Raw genomic sequence first — 22595 nt, forward strand, 5'->3', positions numbered from 1 at the left:
TTTGGGAGTTTACTAGTTGTCTTTGGAGATTAATTCTGTTTGGACATGGCAATTATGCTCTTGGCATTCAGATTTTTCTCTCATTTTAAACCTGGATGTCATTATTCAAGAAAAAATCTTATAAAAAACATTCAAAAGGTTTCCAACAAATTTGGCTTGCCAGAAACACACATCCATTAGAAGAAAATTATTTTTCCCCCTCTTTATCATCCTCTACAAAGTCAAGCAGCTCTAAATAATGACTCTTTTCCCCTGAGAAATTATGTGAAAACTGTCTCAGAAGAAGAGCACTGACCCCTCACTCACATGGGCTGTGCTCAGCCAACCACAGGGTGAAAAGAAAATCCACGTGCTCTCCCTGAGGCAACGCTTTTCCATGAGTCAGGCTGAAGCCAAAAATGTCACGAGCTGCAGTTCCATTCCAAATGGAGGAGAGACAGTAGAAAAGTATTCTTGCAGGCATCTAGCAAATATAAATTCACATGTCTCTGCTGTTTAAAGAGACATTTGGAGAACAAGCCAAAGATAACTTCCAGTCTAAGAATTCATATGAATCTATGTAACATGATTTTAAAAGATTGCACAGTGAAACCTAAAGATGCCATTGAAAAAACCATAAACTATGGAACAAAGATATATATGAAGGAGCCCTCTGGCCACCTTACTGCAGGAAAGGAGCCTGGCCTTTAAGAATAACTGAATCATTAAGGGTCTGGAACAATGCAGAAGTTACTTTAGTTTCTGCAGTTTTCTACCTGCTCAAAAACCCTTCCTCAGCTCATTGAAGACTAATGTGACACAGGGTCACTCCTCAACACTCATTTAATGAAGTTACTTTGTGAGAAAGAAGGTGAAGGAAATCTGTTTTATTTCATGGGCCATGTCCTTTTTTCTCCTAACTCCCACCTCCTAGAAGAAATAATCTGTGTCCTATTTTCATCCACTTCTTCTTTCTCCCCAGGAACTCCACAGGAAGAGCACATGCAAAATACATGGGGATTTCTGGGTTTCTTGCTACCACTAGATAAAATGGTAGTAGCCCTCACTGGAGGAGTGAAGGGAAAATGAGACAATTTGGGTCACTCTCCTTTATGTAGTCATTGGTGTCCATGAAACTGTGCACTACTAGGACTAGGTATGGAATTGGCCAATGGATCAGAAAGATTTGGCCAGGCTGGATCAGGATTATAAGGGGAGGCTGAGAGAGCATGTCTGTCAAAACTTCATTTTCACAGAAAACCAGGAAAAAACCCCAAACCACTGAAACCCAGTCAAAAGTTGATGAGATTTAATAAGGACAGGAAACTTCCCAATCAAGCCTATGTTCTGTGAGTTAGAGCTACAGTCAATTCCCGGGGCTAGAAGGCCAAATGTCTTTCAATGAAGTATTTGGTATTTCCTCTGCAAACCCCATCAGACCTGAAACAAGCTTATTTTCTCAGAACTGCTAGAAAGCCCAGACTGGTCACTCCAGTTGGGTATTCTGAAATCCTGGCAGTTAACAAATCCCAGCCAGCTAAAAATGTGTGCTGCCTATTTTGTCCCCCCAGGTCTCCATTTTTCTTTAGGAACCAGGCTATGGATGATCCTTAAACATTGTCACAAAGTGCAGGATTGGAATAAACATGAATACTGGAATCTACCACATAGACATTGGGACTGGTGCAACTCTAGAAAAGACCTTAGCAGCCACAGAAACTGGTGGTTTACTGGAGACTCTGGTTTAGGTACACAAAGCCTTTCCCTTGAATTTTGAGCTATTAAAGGCTTCTCTGACTTGCTCAAAAATAGTGCAAGACAGTTTAAAATATCTCTAGGCTTCTGCATTCTTTCCATGAAACTCCACAGAAAGTCAACCTCAGATATAGAACAAATACACAAACCAACAAAAAACAGCTCCTTAGTCTCATTCCCCACACTGGCATCTAGCTGGCCAACCTCCTGATTCCTACCCATGATGCAGACTCAAGTTTATGGGTTTCTCATTTGTATCCCATGGTACCTGAGAGAAACTGGAGTATTTAGGAAATATTAATAAACACTGGTCCGTGAGAAATTGTGCCTAGGAGACGCAATAGTTTTTAAAGGAACTCATTGACTTATAGTGATAGTTTTCTAATAAATCTCCATTTGTCTGGGCAAGTTCAAATATGTGTCAGAGTCACATTTAAAAATGAAAAGTGGATTGACCAGGAAAATATTGACTACGGTTACAATGATAACAGGAAAAACAGTGAAAAAACCACATGAATTTCAGAGAAGAAAAAATGTCAAATGTAATTATTGATAATTGATAGAGTTTTAAGGAAAACAATGTAAGAAACCTACTTTCATGATTCACATTAGACATTTAACCAGCAAATGTATCTGTGCAAAGGTAATTTTCTTAATTTTTACTGAAATATCTGTGATATATCACATTATTCTGCTTGTATTTAATGCTACATTATCATATTAATGACATTGATTTAGGAGGAGTTAGAGCTGCCAAAATAAAGACCTCCTGAAGAAGCTGACAATAGGAAACCATCACTCAGTCGGTTTCTAGTGCATTTCCTCTGTGATGAGACTAGGACCCAAGTTATTAAATATTTTAATCTATGATGTGGAAGTACTCATAAATTTAACTTTTATAAATTTACAGATGCTAGAAAGAATCTTGGAAAGGGAAAAGATAGCAGGGTAGTCCTCCTAAACTATCTCATTTACTTGTTAAGCTGAGTCCCATTCAGTCAAAGAAAATGGGGCTTGAGACAGTGAAAAGACAAGCACTGATGGCAGCAAGGGATGCTGTATGTTCAGAAGGTTTAAAGGTTTAATAAAGAAATTAAAAACATGAGTTCCAACATTGTGAGGTAGAAAGAGGATCAATAACCTCCAGTAAGGACAGCCACAGGAAGGTGATCTCACTGATGCTGATACCCACACATGATTCTGCTTCCTCTTTTCTAAATAGGATAATAAACTAACAAACAGCAACAGGAGAGGAGGTATTGGAAAGAAAGCCAAACCAAAACAACCCCAAACCTCCAAGGGCTGGATGAAGTGCATCATGGAGAGAAAGTTTAGTAAGAGCTTGACTTACTAGGTCAAGCTTGAGGTCAAGTTCCAATAAAAAGGAGAAAGCTATCTTGGTTAGAGAGTCAAAGCCTTTCCATCAAGTTAGAAATAAGGCATTGTTTTGTTTCTTGATTTAATAACATAACTCTTAAATAGCTAGACTTTGCAATCAATTGCCAATGGTTATAGGAAATGTCTCTCATTTGCTGTATTTAAATCCACACTACATGCATTTTCTGGAAGAGGATAGATTCAGACATAAATGACTGCAGAGAGAAATGTGGCCTGTGAGGAACATGGTGTTGTGTCAAAACTGATGCTCAGATGATCTCCCTAACCTTAAACTTTCTGAAAAAGCTTTTGTAAGGTGCAAAATGCATCAACGTTCAGCAGTACATAGAGTCGTGTTAATTATACACCAAATTCTTGCTCAAATTTAATTAAAAAGAAAACAAAAAAGTCACGGCAGATCCTAGCTAGACTGGCAGACATAGACTTGCATGACTGATAGGAAGATTTAGGAGTTAAGTCACAAGAAAGTTGTTAAGGCATTATTGCTAATAAGATTACCAAATCTTTATGCTGCCAAGAAACTTGGGGAGAAAAAAATGCTGGTTTAGACAAAGCAATATAAACTCAGGGCATTTTCTAAGCTACACCATCATTGCTATCTGAGTCTCTATTAGCTCCTCTTCCATCTATATAGTCACAGAGTACTAAATCTATCCAAAACAAAGCTGAGCAAGCTGACTTAAAAAATGGCAAATGGGCGAGTTTAGATTTGTGTTCATTCTTACACCTCAGCTGGTGAGTTTACTAAGGATGCTGTGCAAAACCCTTTCACTGCCATCTTATAGAACAACTTTTGGAACCGTGCAAGAGCTTTGTGGATTTTCTGTCCAAGAGCGAGTTCACACAGCAGGACAGTATCACAGGGCACTGCTGGGCCAGTGCTATACAAATGTAAAACAAAATGGGTCCTGCTCTAAAGAGTTCACCCTGTGTGGAAAGTTGTTCTACTCAGTCCTTACATGTCTAACTTCACTGCAATGTCTGCTAGAGCCTTCTTAAAACCTTTTTTTCCAAACAAAAGCCCCCCCATAACTTCAACCCAAGAAGCATCTTATTAAAGTGCCTCTTAGCCATGCATCATCTACCCCATACCGTATGAATGTATAATGCTCTAATTTATGAGTGCCCTCTTTTTATTGCTAGTAACCATTTATTTTGATCTTTAATGGGCAACAAGCACATTAATATCTATCTCAGGAATGTAGATAATTGCACTCTGACAAGTTTAAAAGAAGAAAAATAGAAAATCAAACCATTAATAAAATTGTACCATGTCAGAAAAATAATGCAAGAGCTCACTTTGTCATAAATCATGCCAATCAACCAACAGAACTGTTTTTTGGGGAACTGTAAAAAGGAATGGAAGAACAAGTGTACTGCTGTTCATGATCTCAAAGGGAAAATAGCTGAAATGTACATGGAAGGAACATGACATGATATCAGCTATTGTGATTGTGACATTCAGGATAATGCTGCCCAGATTCTGAGTTCTAACTAAACTTAACCCTGGAATAATGGAATATACTGCAAGCCCTAGATTAACTACCAGAAATCAGCACAAATACTGCATAAAATATGCCTGAAGATAAAGGTCTTTTTTGGAGCAGGGTTTAGCTTTTCTTTTGGCAAAGACCTTACCAGTCAGACACTATGCTGATGCTTGTGTTTGTACACAGGCTTCTCCAATGGCACAGAAGCAGGGACAACACTCTCCCTTCTCCTGCACTCCAATGGCTAAACTGCCTTGGGTGGGCAATTTAGTGTCAGTCAGGACACTAGAGAGGAGGACAAGCACAGAGGAGACCTGTGAACAGCATTGTTTCTTACTGGTAAAGGGACTCACTATCAACTAGGATAAATATGCCAAGGAAAGTTATTTCCAGTGAGTGACTGAAAACGCATAGTTTTTTCCTGTGCTGTGAACCTGTTACACACAAGTATACTTCTAAGTTTTACCTTCCTGGCCAAATATGTCAGTGTTTAATCACATGTTCCTGAAACTGAATTTTATGTATTTACATATATACATATATGCAGCTTCACAATATATTTGGCACCAGGAGACGAGTAAACGTCTGTCTCTTTTTGCTTTTTTTTTTTCTCTCTATTGGGAATGACAGAGAAGAATAATTCAATTTCCAAAACACAAATACGTAGTATTCTGGGGGTTTATGCATTATTTACACTGACCAGCTTGTGGGAGAGTATTCCATACTAAGATGGGCTAGTAGTATGGCTAAGAAGCAGATGGATGCATTACTCCAGAGAGGGAATTTTGCAGTGTCCAATTCATTAAGAACATGTAAGTTATTGTGAAATACCTCTGGTGAATCTGAAAAAAACCCCCATGGTCACCTCCAAACATCACAACAGCACAAAAGCAATTGGTGAAATGGCTAAGAACAGACCTAGTCTATCCTCTTCCATAGTAGATTTTGCTGCTGAACACAAGGAAGAGCAAGGTCATACCAAAGAAATAAAAAATGGTTTTGCAAGATCTACACCCATTAAGGTGAGCTCGGTCTGTTTGCTCTGAATTCCTCTTCTTCCCCACAGACTCAACCTTCTTTCAGGTGACCATGACTCTAGGGCAATACCTCGTGGGCCCATTAAATGCTGTTCCAAGCTTTGACAAAGGCACTGCTGCTGAAGTAAACCTGCGGGTGTGACAGTGTTGCATTTTCAGTGTTTGGGGCAAAGGATGGAAACTGGGACTTTGCCTTTGGCCTGCTGTGTACTGCAGTGTTATTGTTGTTCCCTGTGTTTAAAGCTGTTCCAAACACTATCTATGAGACTAATCCATACAGTTTCCCTGTTGAACAGTATTTCCTGATACTCAATGAATTTGCTATTTCTCAGTTCTAGTATGTTATTCCAGTTATTCCATCTCCTCTCTTGGTTCCCTCAAGCATGTATGTGTTCCTAATTAGGGAAAAAGAGAAAACTGAATCTCTATGAAATCTGGAACTTACTTAAAGTATTATGCATACCTAGTAAATTACTTAACAGTTGGCATGAAAGAATCTTACAGTGAGAGAGCAGCAACACATTCTTCTCCAAGAGCCAAAGCTAGCAGGTAGTGTCAGGAAAAAAACAAAATTGACCATCATGCAATGCACCCTCTCAGTGTACCAGAGGGTATGTACTAAGGTTTAAAAAAAAAAAAAGTTCTAATCTCCATTCCTTGTCTTTCCATTAAAGGACAAAACTTACAGCCCTGTGTAATATTTCTTTCCAAGATCCTCTGCAAATACATGCAGAAGAAAGCCTGACTTTGAGGTGCTGATAACACTGACTACTAAGCATGATTCAAGTGTAACAGTGCAGGTACAAGTGGAACATAAGGACAGTGTCTTCACACCCTGCAAGAAGCTGTCCTGAAACAGTGGATTCTTTATGCAGGACTGACCTTTGATCCTGACCTCAGTGGAAAGCACTATTAATGCATGACACCCTGGAGTGCTGTGACCAGGAGTGTCACCCAGCCCAGACAAACTGGATGGGAGAAGCCTTGTGCCCTGCTCAGACAGGTGGCAGAGCATTTCTGGACATCAGGTCACTTCACTGTAAACAGCTACCCTCGATTTGCAGCTCCACAGTACCATTTTATAGAGTGAATAAGATTTGGGGGATTATAATAGTCAATTGCTCAGATTATTTCAGTGGAGAAAACAGCTTTCTGCAGCACCATAAGACAAAAGCTCAGGACTTTAAGAGGCTCCACCATAGCTCAGAAGCTTCGACAGGAGTCATGGAGCTTTGAGATGCATAATTTCTTTTTCACTCTGAAATCTTGCTTCCAGCATAAGGCTAGCTAAACTGACTGATTCTGTCAGTCCTTTTTATAAGAAAGGCAATTCCACCAGCCATTGTTTTCTCATGTATATGACACTTATTCTATACAGTCCCCTTGAGTGAAAATCAACATGTACCCACAAAAAAAATAAAAACATTATGCTACTTCAGACAAAGGCCAGACACAATGCACCTGCTAACATTTGCCTTTCTCCATCTACTTACTTTGGTATCTCCTCAATGCACTAGTCAAGTACCACAAGCCTCTCTGAATACAATGCTATTTCTGACTACATCAACCTCAGGAAAATGCTTGTGTTACTCTGCTTGGAACACTGCACAAGGATTCATTGGTTATGCTGAAGTGTTCTGCATATTAATTTGGTTCTCATTTGCTAACACTAACAATAGTCTGGATTAAATGAAGGAAGATTCAAAAGTGAGAGTGCACACCCCTGTGTCAAGCTACAATTCTCACTGTGAACATGAACTTTTTTGATACAATGTGCCAGAGGGTATCATTCTCCAGCTAATTCCCTCAGAGTTTTATGGAAGACATATGAAGTAAAGAAGGTTTTTTTGAGCTATCAATTGTCTTTCCTCCCTATTTTTACCCCAAGGAAAATATATTTTGTCTAGATACAACATTAACTTTCATGCAAAAAACATGAGTCTAGAGGGTTTGATCATCCAAAATACAAAATATAAAGTAATCATGCAGTTTGAAAACAATATGTATTCCCTCTAGGGACGTCTATAGAATTCTATACAGTTTTGAAGTTAGTTAAAAGTCACTAAGCCATTAGAGTTCAAATATTTCAGTGCTTGTAATGGAAACAGAAGCACCTGTGGTGGGGCATTAAACACACTGGAAATCTGTTCTCAACTCTGATATTAACCTGTAGTTGTTGTAATTTCTTTTTATGACACAACCCCTCTTTGTTTCTGTGTTTCTTATTGCAATAAAAAGCCTGAAATATTAAACATACAGAAGATTTCAATTAGAATTTGTAAACCAACAGTAATATTATGTTTTCAATGTTCTAAATCCTTAAAGTTCAGTTTAAATAAGCATCATGTACCAGCTCCTTAAACAGCATTAGCAATGTAAACAGCATTTAAAAATGCAAGAAGTTCAACTTTATAAAATTTACATCTGCAGGCTGTTAAAGGGGAATCTGCAAGAAATGTCAAACAATACTGTTCCTTGTGTACTCCACTGAAATAACAAGAAAGCTGCATCTGGAAACAGTTACTGGCACAGGACTTAAATAAAGATTACATTACCTTTAATGAACTAAATATTATTAATCAAGAGCCAGATATAACAGCGTGCCATCCAGCTGGCTTGTAATGCAATTAATTTACCTTCTTGGGAGATGACAATAGACTTCGATGATTTGATGGCTTTGCTGTCTAGAGTCCAGGTGACAGCTGCAGGGGGATCAGAGGAAATCCGACATTGTAAGACCAATTTTTCACCATCAGCTACTTGAGCATTCTGAAGCTTCTCCGTAAAGGAGGGTGCTGTTCCTTTGCTTGCTGGTGGTTTGCTTGCTGGTGGTTTGCTTGCTGGTGCTTTGTTTTCAGGTTTTTTCCCAATGATTCCACCATCCACCACTGCACACCCATGTTCACAGTTTCTGTCATTCTTCTCCTCTTTTTTCACTGCTGGTTTGGCAACAGGGGCTTGAGAATTGGGGGTTGCATTCTGGGCATTTGGTGCGGGGGTGCCAGCGCTGCCATTCTCCGCAGGTGGCTTTTTCTTGGAGCCCAGCACAGACCTGAAATCTGTAACTGCAGGTTTAGGAGGTGGCACCTTCTCTGGCAATGGGGTTTTTGGGGTGCCCTTCTTGGCCAGCACAGAGCGGAAGTCCACCTGCTGGGGAGCATGGACTTTCCTCTCCTCCTCTGACAAGGTCTTGGGTTTGACCTGCCGCTGCAGGTTTGCTCGGAAGTCCATTTGCTCGGCTGGGATTTCTTTCAGTTCCTCCTCAGAAAAACTTTTGGTGCTGACTTTCTTGCCTAAAATATCACGGAAATCAAGTTGTTCAGCTTCCTGCTGCCTCAGGCTCTCCTCTGTGTGCTCCCGAGTTTCCACTCGCCTCTTCAGCACGCCTCGGACGTCTTCCTGCTCTTCCTCAGCTGCTCTGGTTACACTGCTGTTCCTTTTGAAGCCACTTGTTCTACCAAATGTTAGTTTACCATGATCTCCACCATCTCTTTGCTCTCCAGAGCTGGCTGATTCCCTCCCACTATGATCCGAAAAAGAAAAGAAAGAGAGAGCCAGGAAAGGGGCTGGTTTAAAAATGTCAGGGAACAATCTCAGAGCAGGAACAAAATGTGTTTATAGAAGGGGAGGTTGATTAGAGGAGCATACTCCATTAGTTTATTGCATCAATGATGACTTCAGGAGCCATATAAGGGCACAAACAAAAAAGATCTTCTCTACTCTGGCTTGGTACAATGTGCTTAGCTTGTATGATGAAAACAATTTGTTAGGTCACATTTGGGGATTAGGTTGAACAGCAGCCAGCCTGGGTCTGTAAGGGCAGGGAATTAACAGAGCAAAAAATAGAACCCACCCATGCAAGTCCCTGGGAAAAATACTCACTCTCTGAGCATTTCTGCTGTGGAAGCTGAACTCTCCCGCAGCATCAGAGACACCTGGCAGCTGCATTCTCCAACTTGGTTCCTGCAATATGTAAGTGAAATCAGAAAAACAGGGGTTTCTTCCTCTGTAACTTGCCTGAGCTAAGTGATTGTGTATTTCACTAAAGCAGCTCAAACCCAGTGTGGCATTCCCCTTTTCTATGCCCAGCACTGTGGGGATTGACTGAGTGGATTTGGTCCCCTTATATTTGGAGCCAAGCTATCTTAGCTTTTACTGATCTGTTGCTATCTGCACTGGGAACAACACAGTCCCTGAACAAAAATCAAAGCAATTTACAGAATGAAGCAGCTGCAAACAAACAAGCTAAAGGAAAATAAATAAAAAAGCTGGAAAAGCAAGTCAGAGGAAAGGGCTATTTTGCAAAGCTGAAAATCTTTCCAACTCTCCCTACTGTTTATTTATTCAAACCCAAGCTCTTAAGTTTTCTAATGTTAAGATATTAAAAACAGGGTCTCATTTCCTTCCCTCCCCTCTGGCCCAACCAATCAGTAAAACCCATCTACATGGATTGCTCCAGCCTGTACATGTTTATATTAAAAAACATAAAAGTGTCACCATATATGGTGCTGAGTACTTATTCTTCCTTTTGCAGAGGAATACCACAGATGCCTTCTGGAAAGGGCTCCCATTAAAGAATTCATTTAAAGTGCTCCCCGCTCCCCTGCAGCTCCCTCCCTCCCACAGATATATATCATTCTTCCAGCCCCAAACAGCTCTTCTCTGCTTAACACAGGAGATGCCAAAAGCAAACTTTAACTCCCCCAGGGCAGCAGTTGTGTAACTATTGCCACCACTCCCCTGACTGCTATTAAAAAACCGGACTTGAATTGATTAAGGACTAGAAATATCTTTGATTAGTGAAAACACTTCTGTCCTTCCCAGTTTAGGTATAAGCTTGTAAATGGACTAGAAAGTCCTGGATTATTTATCTTTTTTGAAGAAAAATAATTTTTGCTACTGAAAACATTCCTTGGACATGAGCAAAACACATGTGTTGGAGGGGAGGAAGGCAAGAGAGGCAGGTTTTCCCAGCTGTGTTCTGCTTTGAACTTGCTAGATAAGAGCACCTTCAAGTCCACTTAGCTCTGAAGTTTAAAACATGGACTCAGGACTGTTAGCTTGCCATAAATATATTGTCTGGTCTGGTTTTTAAATAGAGCATGGAAATACTTTCTTAGCTATGGTACTGTTTGGGTGAAAAAACCCTGTAATGTCACTCATTAATAACCTGCAGTGAATGCAAGATGATTAACACAGATCACAGAATCACAGATTCAGCACAAAGCTTTGTCTTTATAAGAGCAATTAGTGCCATCAACTTCTCAGACAGATTTCCCTTGATTTCTATTGCTTCAGAAAAAGAAACAGTGGATCAGCCTAATATGAAAACTACAAAGAAATTGGTAGGTTTGATCAAAGTATCTGGATGGCAAAGTAAAGGCCCTGCTGATAGGAACATATCTTATTTAAGACTACTAATAACAAGAAACCAGAGAAATGTTTTTAACACTTTTATATCCAGTAAGTCAGAATATGTACATGACAAATTGAAGGCCATCCATGAGGACAGCACTGAAAGCCACAACATTTGTTTCTTTCAATACAAAAAAACAGATAACATCTGAGTACCAAACAGAAGACCTCCAAAGGGCAGGAGAGGATCCTAGTCAATGCAGAGAGTACTTAACTCAGCCCTGCACTGGAGACCTGCTATTCTTACTTATGTGTGGCCTCCATTTGGAAGCAAGAAAAATAGAAAGAAGGCAAGACAGATGGAAAGATAAATAAAAATATAGCGAATCAGCTCCTCCCAACATACTGATTGGCATAAAATTATGGTAGGGTAGCAACATTGCTGAAAATCTGTTGTTTTCATATAATGCATTTCAAACTGGCCCCTTTTGCCACTATTGGAACTCATGAGGTTTTTTTCTCCGTTTCTCCAAAGTTTTTAAGGAAAGCAGACACACTCTGGAACTGCTCAATCACTGGTGCTGCAGGGCTTTAACAGGCTGTTGGTTTACCTGAAGAGCCCTCCTGTTCAGGACTTTAAACCAATCCAAAGCTCACAAAGGACAAGCCATGCAGGCTGAAGTATAGACAATTTGCAGAGTACATTGAGGCACCCCTGCTTAGATTCTGTCACGACTGATTGGCAAAAATATTTGTCCACAAGAATTGTGCCACCAGTAGGAGAGGTTGAAGTAACAGAGACAGCACTGTCCCAGGACAGGAATTCAGGGATACTGAATGTGGTCCTGACCACTGAGAAGAATGGTAGCATTTCTGCAGGACCCATTTCTGCAAGGCATCTTTCCCTCTGCAAATTCTTTGCATATGTGAAGAAGCAAATAAGGCAGGCAAAGTAAATCCTTCTAAAGTAAGCTATTTTTCACAGGGTTTGGAAAATAAAGGAGGGGGTAAGAAAGTAGGAGAGCATTTTGTTCTTTCTATTTTTAAAACCTTGGGAAGCACTTACAAATTATGGCAACTGTGGGACATACAAGTACCTAGATGGAAAAATTATTCACAAGGTAGTTTTTTGATCTTAATTATGATTTCCGATTCAAGTGAATGGCTGAAAACGAGACTACTGGATACAAACCTTGAGTCTGTGTCTGTTCAAAAGTGTAGCCTTCCCAGGGTAAGGCCTGCTCCCAGTGAAATCAAAATGATGATTTTAGAAGCAGGGAGAACATACTTTTGTCTTCTGAATCCAGTGGCAGAGTCTAAAAAGGTGAGGTTAAGAACACTGACCCACCTTGGAGATCACAGGATGGAAAAAGAGAAACAAGCCAAGAAAAATTAAGAAGGATTCGATGATTTATATAGCAATTTCAATCAAGAATAATTCCAGAATCTTAGTAAAGATTTGTTACATTTATGCCATTTCAGAATCTAGGCAAGGCAAAGATGCATAGGGGCAGTTAGAAAAAAGAGAGTCATGCAGTACATGGGCACATCTTCAAGTCTTCCACGTCTCTGCTGTTTGGAATCTTGGCAATAACAATATTACTTGTGCAGCTTGAGGTTCTATCTGTTGGCATTTTATCAACAAAACCCCAGACACAGACAGATTTTATGGCTCTGTTATTGTGGAATAATGATAGACATGGACAAAACCTATGCTTAGTAGCTTTCCTGTGAAGAAGTGCCTGGAAGTGTTGACTTTTGCAGGACTATTCTGTAGAATGCTCATGCACAGGACTTAGCTTTAAAATGTCAAGGAATATTAATGAAAAAGCCCACCAAAAACAAATAAAACCCCAGCTGCAAAGCCTGAGGCAATTTTAAAAATAGCTCTGTGTCCTATTGTGGGATCAGTTTTCCCTGGAATGGCTTTTATGTTCAAAATATCTTGAAATACTAGTTTCTTGGCAGAACCTACTCAAATATTTTCACTGAACCTTAGATGAGACTTATTGTCTGCATGTCCCTAGGAAGCACTCCCTGGAGAAACAGGAAAAAAAGCAGTTGTCATTGTACTGGGGGGACATACTGAAATTTCCTACCAGCCTACCAAGTGTGAAATAAATATTTCAGAGTAAATGACATATTTTCAAGAATGAACTGAAAGGGGCAAAAAAGTGGATCCCTACTTATAGCTGGTGCTTCAGTATAAAGCAGAACAGCTCTACTGGCTTCAAAGAGGATGCGCTGATTTATCTCATTTGAAGGTTTTGCTAAAAGCTTTTTATACATGAAAGAACAATAATTTCATTTGCATTTTACAGCACTAAGTGGGAGAATGGAACAAGAAAGAGTAATGGTTTTCTTCTAGAAATAGACAATGTATTGATAGGAGAAAACAAGGTTTGCAAACTGAATTTTATAGAAAGACAGAGCTATATTTACTGTTTAGCCTAATGAAATGTAATCCTAGGAGTGCTTTTTGTAATCTCTGTAACCTGAATTGCAGAGAATTTGAGGTACCACTGATATATAAAATAAATGTTTTCCCCTGATTTTAAACAGATTATTAAACTATCCAAACCAATATTAATCAACACTAACCAAATTTGTATGGAAGATGGAGTAGGGGAGAAGAAGAAAAACGCCTAATGTCTGAAAAGACAAAGGTTAACAAAGCAGATGATTTGTTTAAGGAACTAAGAATGATTTCCCACGTTGACTGTATTGCTATAAAGGTTTTGCTCAACAAACACTGTCTCTGTCCAGTTCTCACAGGTTTGGTTTTTTTTTTTACCTCTTCATTTATGATGTACACACTGAGTGAAAGAACATGGAAAAGTCATATTGGCATAATAGGATACCAGTGACTGCATCACTGAAGTCCTGGAAGGATGCAAAGGACGGAAGGGGAAATAGTTATCTTTATTTTTATGAGTAAGGAAAGGGATTTTTATTTTCCATTTTAAGCATTTTGCAGGCTGTAAAATGAACTGCATAAGTGGGTAAATTTCTTCTTTTAATATTTATGCAAGACTGTTCCTCTAAGCATGAGACATAACAGGCTCAATGGAACATTATTAGTACAGTTAAAATGAAAAATGCATGTTTAGAGGAATCATAGTCCTGTGTAGGTTTTAAAAATGGACCAGGAGGGCTACATTGACTAGTCTGCTGAAAGCCAGACTTAGCAATCTGCTAAATAGTAAAAGGCAAAGCAAAGATGTATTCTAAATAATGCTAGGGGAGGGTAAGACAGAAAGCCAGTGAGCAGTCATGGATGGATCACATCAGGATCACACTGGCCTCCATTGCCTTGTCAGCTCACTCTGACTAAAGGAGAAAGAACCAGCAAGAGTCAAACAGATCTTTTGTTAAACCCACATTTTTAAGACCAGAGTTTTAATTTGTGAGCAGCCAACACAAAAGGAGAATTGTGGAAGTATTAGGACAGAATTTAGAGCTTAAGAATAATGGAGAAGGAAATTGGAAAATAATTAACACATTAGTAGGAAACCATGCCCAGACTAAATTAAGAGAGTTGGAGGAGTGACTCCCTAAGAGCAGCTATGCAACCTGCTTCTAAAATTAATATGTGAAAAAGAGCTGCACATTTTATTTGAAATGAAAATGATTATGTTTAAAAATAGCCTACTGTCAACTCTGTGAACTCTTTAGTGAATTGACTTATGTTTTCTCAGTTGTTCCGTGCTTTTTAATGGACTTTACAGGAGTTTTTGAGAGAAAGACACAAAACGCAGCTCTCTTCCTCATTTACTGTGAAAACTGTTTCTGAATATATAAACAATTCTCAATCAAGTATACACGACAAATGTGGCCAGTTCAACAGCTATTTAGTCAAGACTATTTAATGCTGAAGATTACTGCAGGTCTATTGCAAACTTGAAGTTACACAGCTGGCTTTTGGCTCCTTGGATATGCCTGGGGTTGTTACCTCTCTGTTACTCATAGTACACAACCTGTGCCTAAAGACATATGACTTTCTGTTCCCTGAACATTAACTGGAATTTTACAAATGACAGCAGGGTAAAATGAGGTATCAGCAGTCCCTTTGCTCTAATTGTAGCACAGCATTATTCATTATGGATTAGAAAAAGCCAACATGAATGCACTGATCTTTGTGAGATCTCCAGTTATTTCTCCAGTGAAAGGATTAGGGAATAACTGCAAATAGCATGTAATCTGCTGGGTTGTTTTCTAACTACAACTTTACTTTTTTTCTCTTTTCCCCCAAAAGTTTCTCTCATCTACTACTTGTCTGAAATAATTTATTTTCTAGCTGTACATTCTAGAGTTATGATAACGTCAGACTTCCACTTTGCAAAAAGGGCTCCAGTGATGAGTTTGGCCTGAGCAATCACCAACTACACCTGATCAATACAGTCAAATCCCTACATCAGTCCCAACAAAACCCTCCACAGGGCTCTCTTGGCTCTCCCTTGTCCTCTTTCATTCTGCCACCCCTGAAGTTTTGCTGAAATATCTCATTCTCTTTTCAGTTGAAGTGAAACCACCACCATATCATAAGAGAGGATGCCCATGCCCCGGGCACACACACTGAAGTGTGGAAATGTACCAGCAGAAGACAGCAATTCTCAGAGTTTCTGCTCTCTCCTGTTGAGTTTGGTGACCTGAATGAAATTGAGCTGGCATTTCTAATCCTGCCAGAGGTACTGAGTGTTAGAAACACCCCTGATCCCCAAAGGAAAATAAATGCAAGGATTTCTGTAGACATGACCTGCCCAAATGAGCATTATGAATGCCCCAGATGACCTGGGCCAATTGCAAAAAAGCCAGTTCTGAAACGAGCCAGTTCACAACTTATTGCAGACTACAAAGGGCCTAAATCTACTCAAGAGCTGATTTGCAAGAAGGTCATAGCACATGTGGCTCTACCTACATACATGTTATTAGTAAGACTTGAAATTAAGTGTAGAAAAACTTCATTATAGGAAATCGTTATATTAAACTATATAAGCTATAATTTTCTAAAATACCCTTTTCTGGTGAAAAGTGAGTACCTCGTTGGACTTTAAATACTAAAATATACTGAAGCTAATTTGTGTCTGCCTGTGATAGTTTATGAAAACATACCTTTGAGCTAGTAGGCATCTACATAGTGACATTTGGGCCACTCTGGTTGGAAAATATACTATAACTATAAAACATCAAATTCATTGTTTACAAGCTAAATACGCTGAATTTATTAAGAAATTCCCTCCCTTCTTGTATTAAGAAGATATGAGTAATTTATTTGCAAGCAGGCAAAGGACAATTCAGACTAGTGCACCTGGACTAAAAAGTTAGTGTGCAGAGCAAACTAGACAATTTTCTTCCAGTGTAATGGACTCAAATGTCCATGATGATGAAGTAATTTTAATAAAGAAAGGCACAAACACTAGCCAAGTAAAGCAACTACATCTATGCACAGTAAATAGCATGGAATGATAACATCACTTTAAGGTCTTACACTATGTTTTCTACAAACACATAGGGGATATGTAATCTTCACCACTGGAAGTGGAAAGTGCTGTGGCACTTTCTACAAGGTAAAAAGCCAGCAAATCTAACTCTTCATTTAAAGGACAGTTATTCTACCAGAATAAAAATAAAATTAAATTCAAAACAACTCTTCCAGATTTTGCATCAGTGACAAAATGTTCAAACCATCAAGGTGCCTCATTTCAAAGATACATCAGCAAAAGGAGACTTACAGACTTGCATGTAAGATTCAGACATTTCAAACATGGCCAGAAAACACTTTTTCCCTTAAAGGTATGGATCTTGTGTAACAGCCCTCCCTTGACAGGTTGTTCCCATTGAAAGAGGCATCCTTACAAATACCTAGAGAGATGCCAAACATGATAAACAATAGCTCCAAAACTCAGGACATTGATTGTGGTTTTCCTTGCTAGAAATTGCTTCTCATATTGCTGCCACAAAGCTTTGTTTTACAGGATCACAAAAAGAAAACATACTGCTTTGTCCTTTTTTCTTAATCTTCTTGTGTTTCTTCTCTTGGAGTTTTATTTGTTCTTTTTTTAACCCTCAGAAATATTCCTTTGGTACCCTAATGTTTCACTTGAATAGGATGGAACTCCTGTCTTCTTCAAGTGGGAATTTTAACTTGAGGGTAAATATAAGTAATTGGTCAAAGGGAACAACCTTCTTTTTCACAGCAAACATACCTGAGCTGAATTTCATATTGCCCTGCATGACGAGACTGCACATTCCTCAAGACCAGTGTGAAGATGTCTTCATTTTGCAGGGTTTCATATGCTGTTCCCGGCATTATTTCTTTCCCATCTTTAAACCAGTGAACAGTGGGGAAAGGATCTCCAGCAATGGCACAGGATATCAGGACATTTTGCCCAGGAGCTGCTGTCACTGATCTTGGTTTGCTAATGAACCATGGCTGAATACCATCCTGAGGTTCTGTAGTTTACAAACACAGTTTACATGTCAGAAGAAAATGCCAAGCTTGAATGTCACCACTAAGCTAACTAATTTCAGGGAAAGCAATCACAGGCAAGGAAAGTTATTTTGAACATGCAGGGTATAAGTTTTTAATCTGAGAATAAGTCAGACTTTAATTTTGGAAGTAACTTGTGTTCGTACTAAAATTAATCATTTACTTGGCACTTTACTGGCTCGATCCAAGCTTATATTAAGAGCAAAACAAAGGGACTTTAAAGCTGCCCTAAAAGGAATCTTGGAGATTTGTCCTTAGAGAATACGGGTAGGAATAGCTTTAAGGGCAAGTAACAGCACTGTGACTGCTGTGCAGTTGAGAGCTCATGCAATAAATAATCATTAACAACTGCATAAAATTGCATTTAATATAGATGACTAACCCCAAGGCTGGATCTCAGGGGGAACTGGAGGAGAGAGGAAGGTCTGAATTCAGAGCAGACAGTGACAACAGACTAAACAGCTCTCTCAAACACTGCAGATAAGATATTCTACATTAAAAACAATAAAAGCCTCACAGTGATTTCCACTAGCCCTCAATAGTAGCTAAGAGAAAATGTCAATATTCAATAATACTAAAAGAAGTCACTGTCACAAAAGTAGTGTGTGCCTGGTCACAGGAAGTTTGTTGGTACTTGAATGTTTGCTGTGGGATTAACATCATGTGAGGAGATTCAAAGCCAAATTTTTTGCAGCTAGTTCTCAGATTGCAGAAATCATGTCTTCCTTACCTGCTACCACTACAAAGCTAACATTAAAGCCAGGACACCTAGCTTCTAGAAAGCTTTTTCAAATACTAGGGATTTCAGTTAGAAACAAAAACATATTAAAAAGTTTACTTTAATCCATAGTTAAGTAAGCCTGATAATTATAATCTGAAGCTGCATGTAGCAGAAGTTTTGCACTGTCCCTAGAAATAGGACTCAGAAATGCATTTTTGAAATAGTAACATAATGTTCCAGAGTGAAAAGATTTTTTTTAAAGCTGCTTCTGCTCAGTATCCTTTTTAATTCAGATGCAGAGACTGAGAACTCGAGCGTCCTTCACAACAAGCCTTATAAACACTCATGTATTTTAAACAGACATTCCTCCAGCACATTAGAATAAAATTTTCTTTCACCATTTTATAAGGTGAAGAGGAACATTATACCTTGAACTGTCAATGTAGCCTGTGTTTGACTTTCTCCTACTTCATTCCAGGCTTCACAGGTGTATTTGCCTGTGTCTTCAGGAAATACCTCCTGGATGTACAGACTGTACTCATTGCCTTTCTTCTCAAAGTGGAAATCTTCTGTCTCCTGGATTTCTTTCCCATTATGCAGCCAGATAATTTCAGGAGCTGGGTTAGCTAAAAACAAAGCAAGCAACAAAAATCTGAGACACAAAAAAACCTCCACCATATGTTGAGTCAGAAAAGGAACAAGTTTGGTGGGTTTTTTTTTTGTTTGTTTGTTTGTTTTGTTTTGGTGGGGTTTTTTGTTTTTTGTTTTTTGTTTTTTTTTTTTTTTTAATCTGATTCTGCAATTTCATCTTCAAAACATTCAGGAATTTCTATTATTAACTCTGTCAGTGCTGTGTAATGTGAAATAGTCTGAATGAATAAGGGAAGCATGTTTACAACAGAGTGGGAGAATGAGTTCTAGACACCACAAAGATGGTTATTAAGAGTTTCTGATACCAAAGTTCATACACACAACAAAACAACACAACAAAAGCTATTACAAGTCCAATTCAACAAGAGGACTCATATTAAACTTACATCATTATATCCTTCCAATTAAGAAACATTTCTACAGTCTGAAGATGTTAACAATGGACAGTGTTCAGTCATGCTGAAGATCACATTAGACCAACCTAGCTTTTAAAAAACTGGTTCCTAGAAATATTATTTCCAAATACAAAGACACCTGCTAAAAATATGGAAAAAACCCACACACTTTGCAGCAGGATTCTAATTTTTTAAATAATACTGTACTATAGCTACACACCTGATACCTCCACAGTCATTATCACTTGACTTCCATCCATTACTTTGAGGTCAGTAAGGCCTTTAAGGAAGATGGGTGCAAAAGTCTTGTTTAACTTTGCAGCCTGTGCACTCTCTGCCTTCTTGCTGCTCTTCTTTTCTGTGAAGTCAAAATAAGAACAAAAGGGGTCTCTTACTGGAATTTTAATGACAAACTTTAACTAACCTTAGGATCAACATGATTTTGAGACAGTGGTTTTCCTTCAGCTCTCAGAAGGCAAAAAAACCACCTAATGTAGCAGTTTTGCCTTGTCAGTATTCCAAGCACAAAGACAAAAAATAGGAAAGGAACTGTTCTCCTTCTGAGAATCCTCTCAAATCATTGTTAACAGATATCAGAGAGTATCACTGAGAAATTTTACTCATTTTTCCCCAAGTACACATGCTCAGGTGAAAAAAAAAAAAAGGCAAGCAAAGCAACCTAAAAACTTGTAACCAAAAATTCAATGCCTGTAATCAGTGCTAAATTAATCTGAAAACCGACTGAAGCACAGGATTTGTAACTCTGTAAGAAATTATAAACCATTTAGATTGTTAGGTGGTCAATATCCAACAGGTTTGAATTCACCACACTCCTCTCCTGTACTTCACTTCAGCAATTGATTGATGATGAGAAAGACTTAGACCTGAGGTTATCAATATATATCACAAAACACACTGTTGGATTAGAGCTTTTAAATTTTTTCTTTTGAGGCTGTACAATCAAGTGCTGAGGGAATTTGGAATTAAATAATTCACTCTTAAGTCTATCTGTGATATGTTGTTTCCAGTAGCCACAGTCATTCAGAGTCTATGAAACAAGACCATTTTACTGTGATCTATATGGTAAACCAGACCAGGAAGTCTAGTCCTGCTCTAAAAACCTGAGCACAGACACTTCTGAAGCCCAAGCAGTGATCATGACCAAATGTAAAAAGTCATAAATATTTATTGGTCCCTTGGATACACTTTTTGTTTGGTTTAGCTTGTGTTCAGTCCTCTTACGTCTTGCCTTTAAAATTCCAACCCGACATTCTATCCACATGTGAAAATATTTTTATTTTGCTTATCCCTACCTTCAGAATTTTCAAGGGAATATCATGCTCATCCAAAATAGTGTCACAGCAACAGAAAGTGCCAGGCTGGAGCAAAAACTACAATTCATAAAATTAGTGATTAGAAAAAAAGACAGCAACTCACTGAGAAATCCCACTGAACCTCCTGGAGGTAAAAAGTTAAGTTTGTGCTGGGGTAATTTGAGCTCAACATAAATTTGGAAGCAGCCTGGAGGGGAAGTTTTTCCTCTTCTCTAGCAAAGCTTTTCTAGCCAAAGTACTGTCTCACTGGCTCATGCCACAGGTCTTTTCTTGGCACTGAGCAGGGAGACATTGATGCAGGGGAGAATGGAAATACAAGTGAGATCCATTTGGATTGGTGTTATGGAAGCACGACTCTGAAGGGCCTGATTCACCATCAGATCACACTGATCAGTCCTAGGGCTTCCCACAGCACCTGCTTGGAAGTGACTAATGCTTTACAGAAAATAGCCAACAAGTTGGGTGAAACTCATCTACAGAAACAAACTCCTGTGGTTCACCATAGCCCTCTGTTCTGTAATGTTCACTCAGAGAAAAAACTTCAAACAACTGCTGTACTAAGCAATATCAGCACGTGCTCCTTCACTGCTCAAATGCCATGCAGGTAATTCCTTTGTCCCTCAAAGTATAACTTTGTCTCACAAAATGTGGGGGAAAAAGAAATCCACATAATAAAAAAAAAAAAAAAGGAGAAAAAGAAAAGAAAGGAAGAAAAGGAAAAAAACCAATAAAATAGTAAGACAGGAAAGAGGCATAGGAAAAAAAAGAATAAAAAGCATGCTTAAAAAAAGTCCTTGTTATCCTTGTTATCCTTTTTTATTGAAATAACTAGTAACACTGCAAATCTGGAAGATGGATTCACAAGAAGAGGAAAGCAGAAGAAAAACAAAAGCAGAAGTGTGGCTCTAGACCAACAAAGCAACAGATCTCAGAAAAGTTCAAGTCTTCAGGGAAGGACAGGTAAACAAAAAAAGACTGGAACCAACTCTCACGAAATTTACTAGTGACCAGGGATCAAATTTGCTCATAGTGGTTCTAGCAGCAATTCTCCCAGAGCCTTGGTACAAACAGCATTAAGTCTGAGCAGCACTTACATCCCTCACAACTGGCTCTTTGCTCTCTTGTACTCACATACATTCTACATGTTGTCTAAATAAATGGATTTTTATTATCAAGGAAGACAATACAGGGTAACAGCCTCAGCTTATTACAAAGAAATGTGTGAGCAACTACAGAAGAAACAGAGCAGAATCATTTCCCATAAGAAATTTCTCAGCAATGCTAACTCCTCCAAAACATGTGCTGCAGACATAAAAAATTCATGTATTGGAATAAAACCACCCTCTTGCACAGAACTGCATAAACATTACATGGAAGCAAGCAAATAATTCACAGTAATTGCATATATGAATCAAAAAATCTGGGCCTCAGTTTTTAAAGTTATCTCAGGCAGATGTATCCTGTGGTAGTGAGGAGACCCACTAATATGAGGGACATCAAGATTACTGGGGGTGCAGGCATCGACTCCAAAAAGAGCAAACTGTAGGACTGAAAGGATGAAAACCAACTTGCCATTGCTACTGATCAGCACTCACTCTTTGTAAGGGAAAGTGTCAAACTGAAATGAAGGGGGCCAGAACCTGCCTCACCACTGCACAAATCTTAAAAAATAATAGTGCTTACACTAAATTAAAGCACCACATAGGTTTATGCTGACCTCCTGGATGAAGACCAGTTCTGTGCTTAAACAGAAACTTAGGATGGCAAGTAAAAAAAAAATAGAAGTCTGTGGTAGTGAGTAGTAAAAAGCTTTAAAAAATAGAGCTTGAGTACAAGAAAAGTTACTGGAGAGACTATATTTCATTGGAGAGAATGAATGTAATCATGCAGAAGAGCATTAAGATGGGTCATTAAATCTGAAATACTGAAAACTCAAGGCTTAGTACTGGAACAGAATAGAAAAGCAGCTTTCTGAAAACATTCCTATCCT

At 38.7% G+C, this 22595-nt stretch overlaps 1 protein-coding gene across 3 annotated transcripts in view; it reads right to left on the reverse strand.

Moving 5' to 3' along the window:
* Window positions 1-22595, reverse strand: part of MYLK (myosin light chain kinase) — a 196002-nt gene that overhangs the window by 63055 nt on the left and 110352 nt on the right. For all 3 annotated transcript variants that reach the window (XM_088168285.1, XM_088168286.1, XM_014871778.2), the window contains 5 exons: window positions 19492-19629; window positions 18654-18851; window positions 17221-17467; window positions 9542-9622; window positions 8296-9182 (listed from right to left, as the gene is read on the reverse strand). In XM_088168285.1, the coding sequence (XP_088024411.1) occupies window positions 8296-9182; window positions 9542-9622; window positions 17221-17467; window positions 18654-18851; window positions 19492-19629 (1551 nt within the window). The remainder of the gene's footprint in view (window positions 1-8295; window positions 9183-9541; window positions 9623-17220; window positions 17468-18653; window positions 18852-19491; window positions 19630-22595) is intronic.

This window comes from Sturnus vulgaris, chromosome 7 (assembly GCF_052056855.1).
Source record: "Sturnus vulgaris isolate bStuVul1 chromosome 7, bStuVul1.hap1, whole genome shotgun sequence".
Taxonomy (NCBI): Eukaryota; Metazoa; Chordata; class Aves; order Passeriformes; family Sturnidae; genus Sturnus; species Sturnus vulgaris.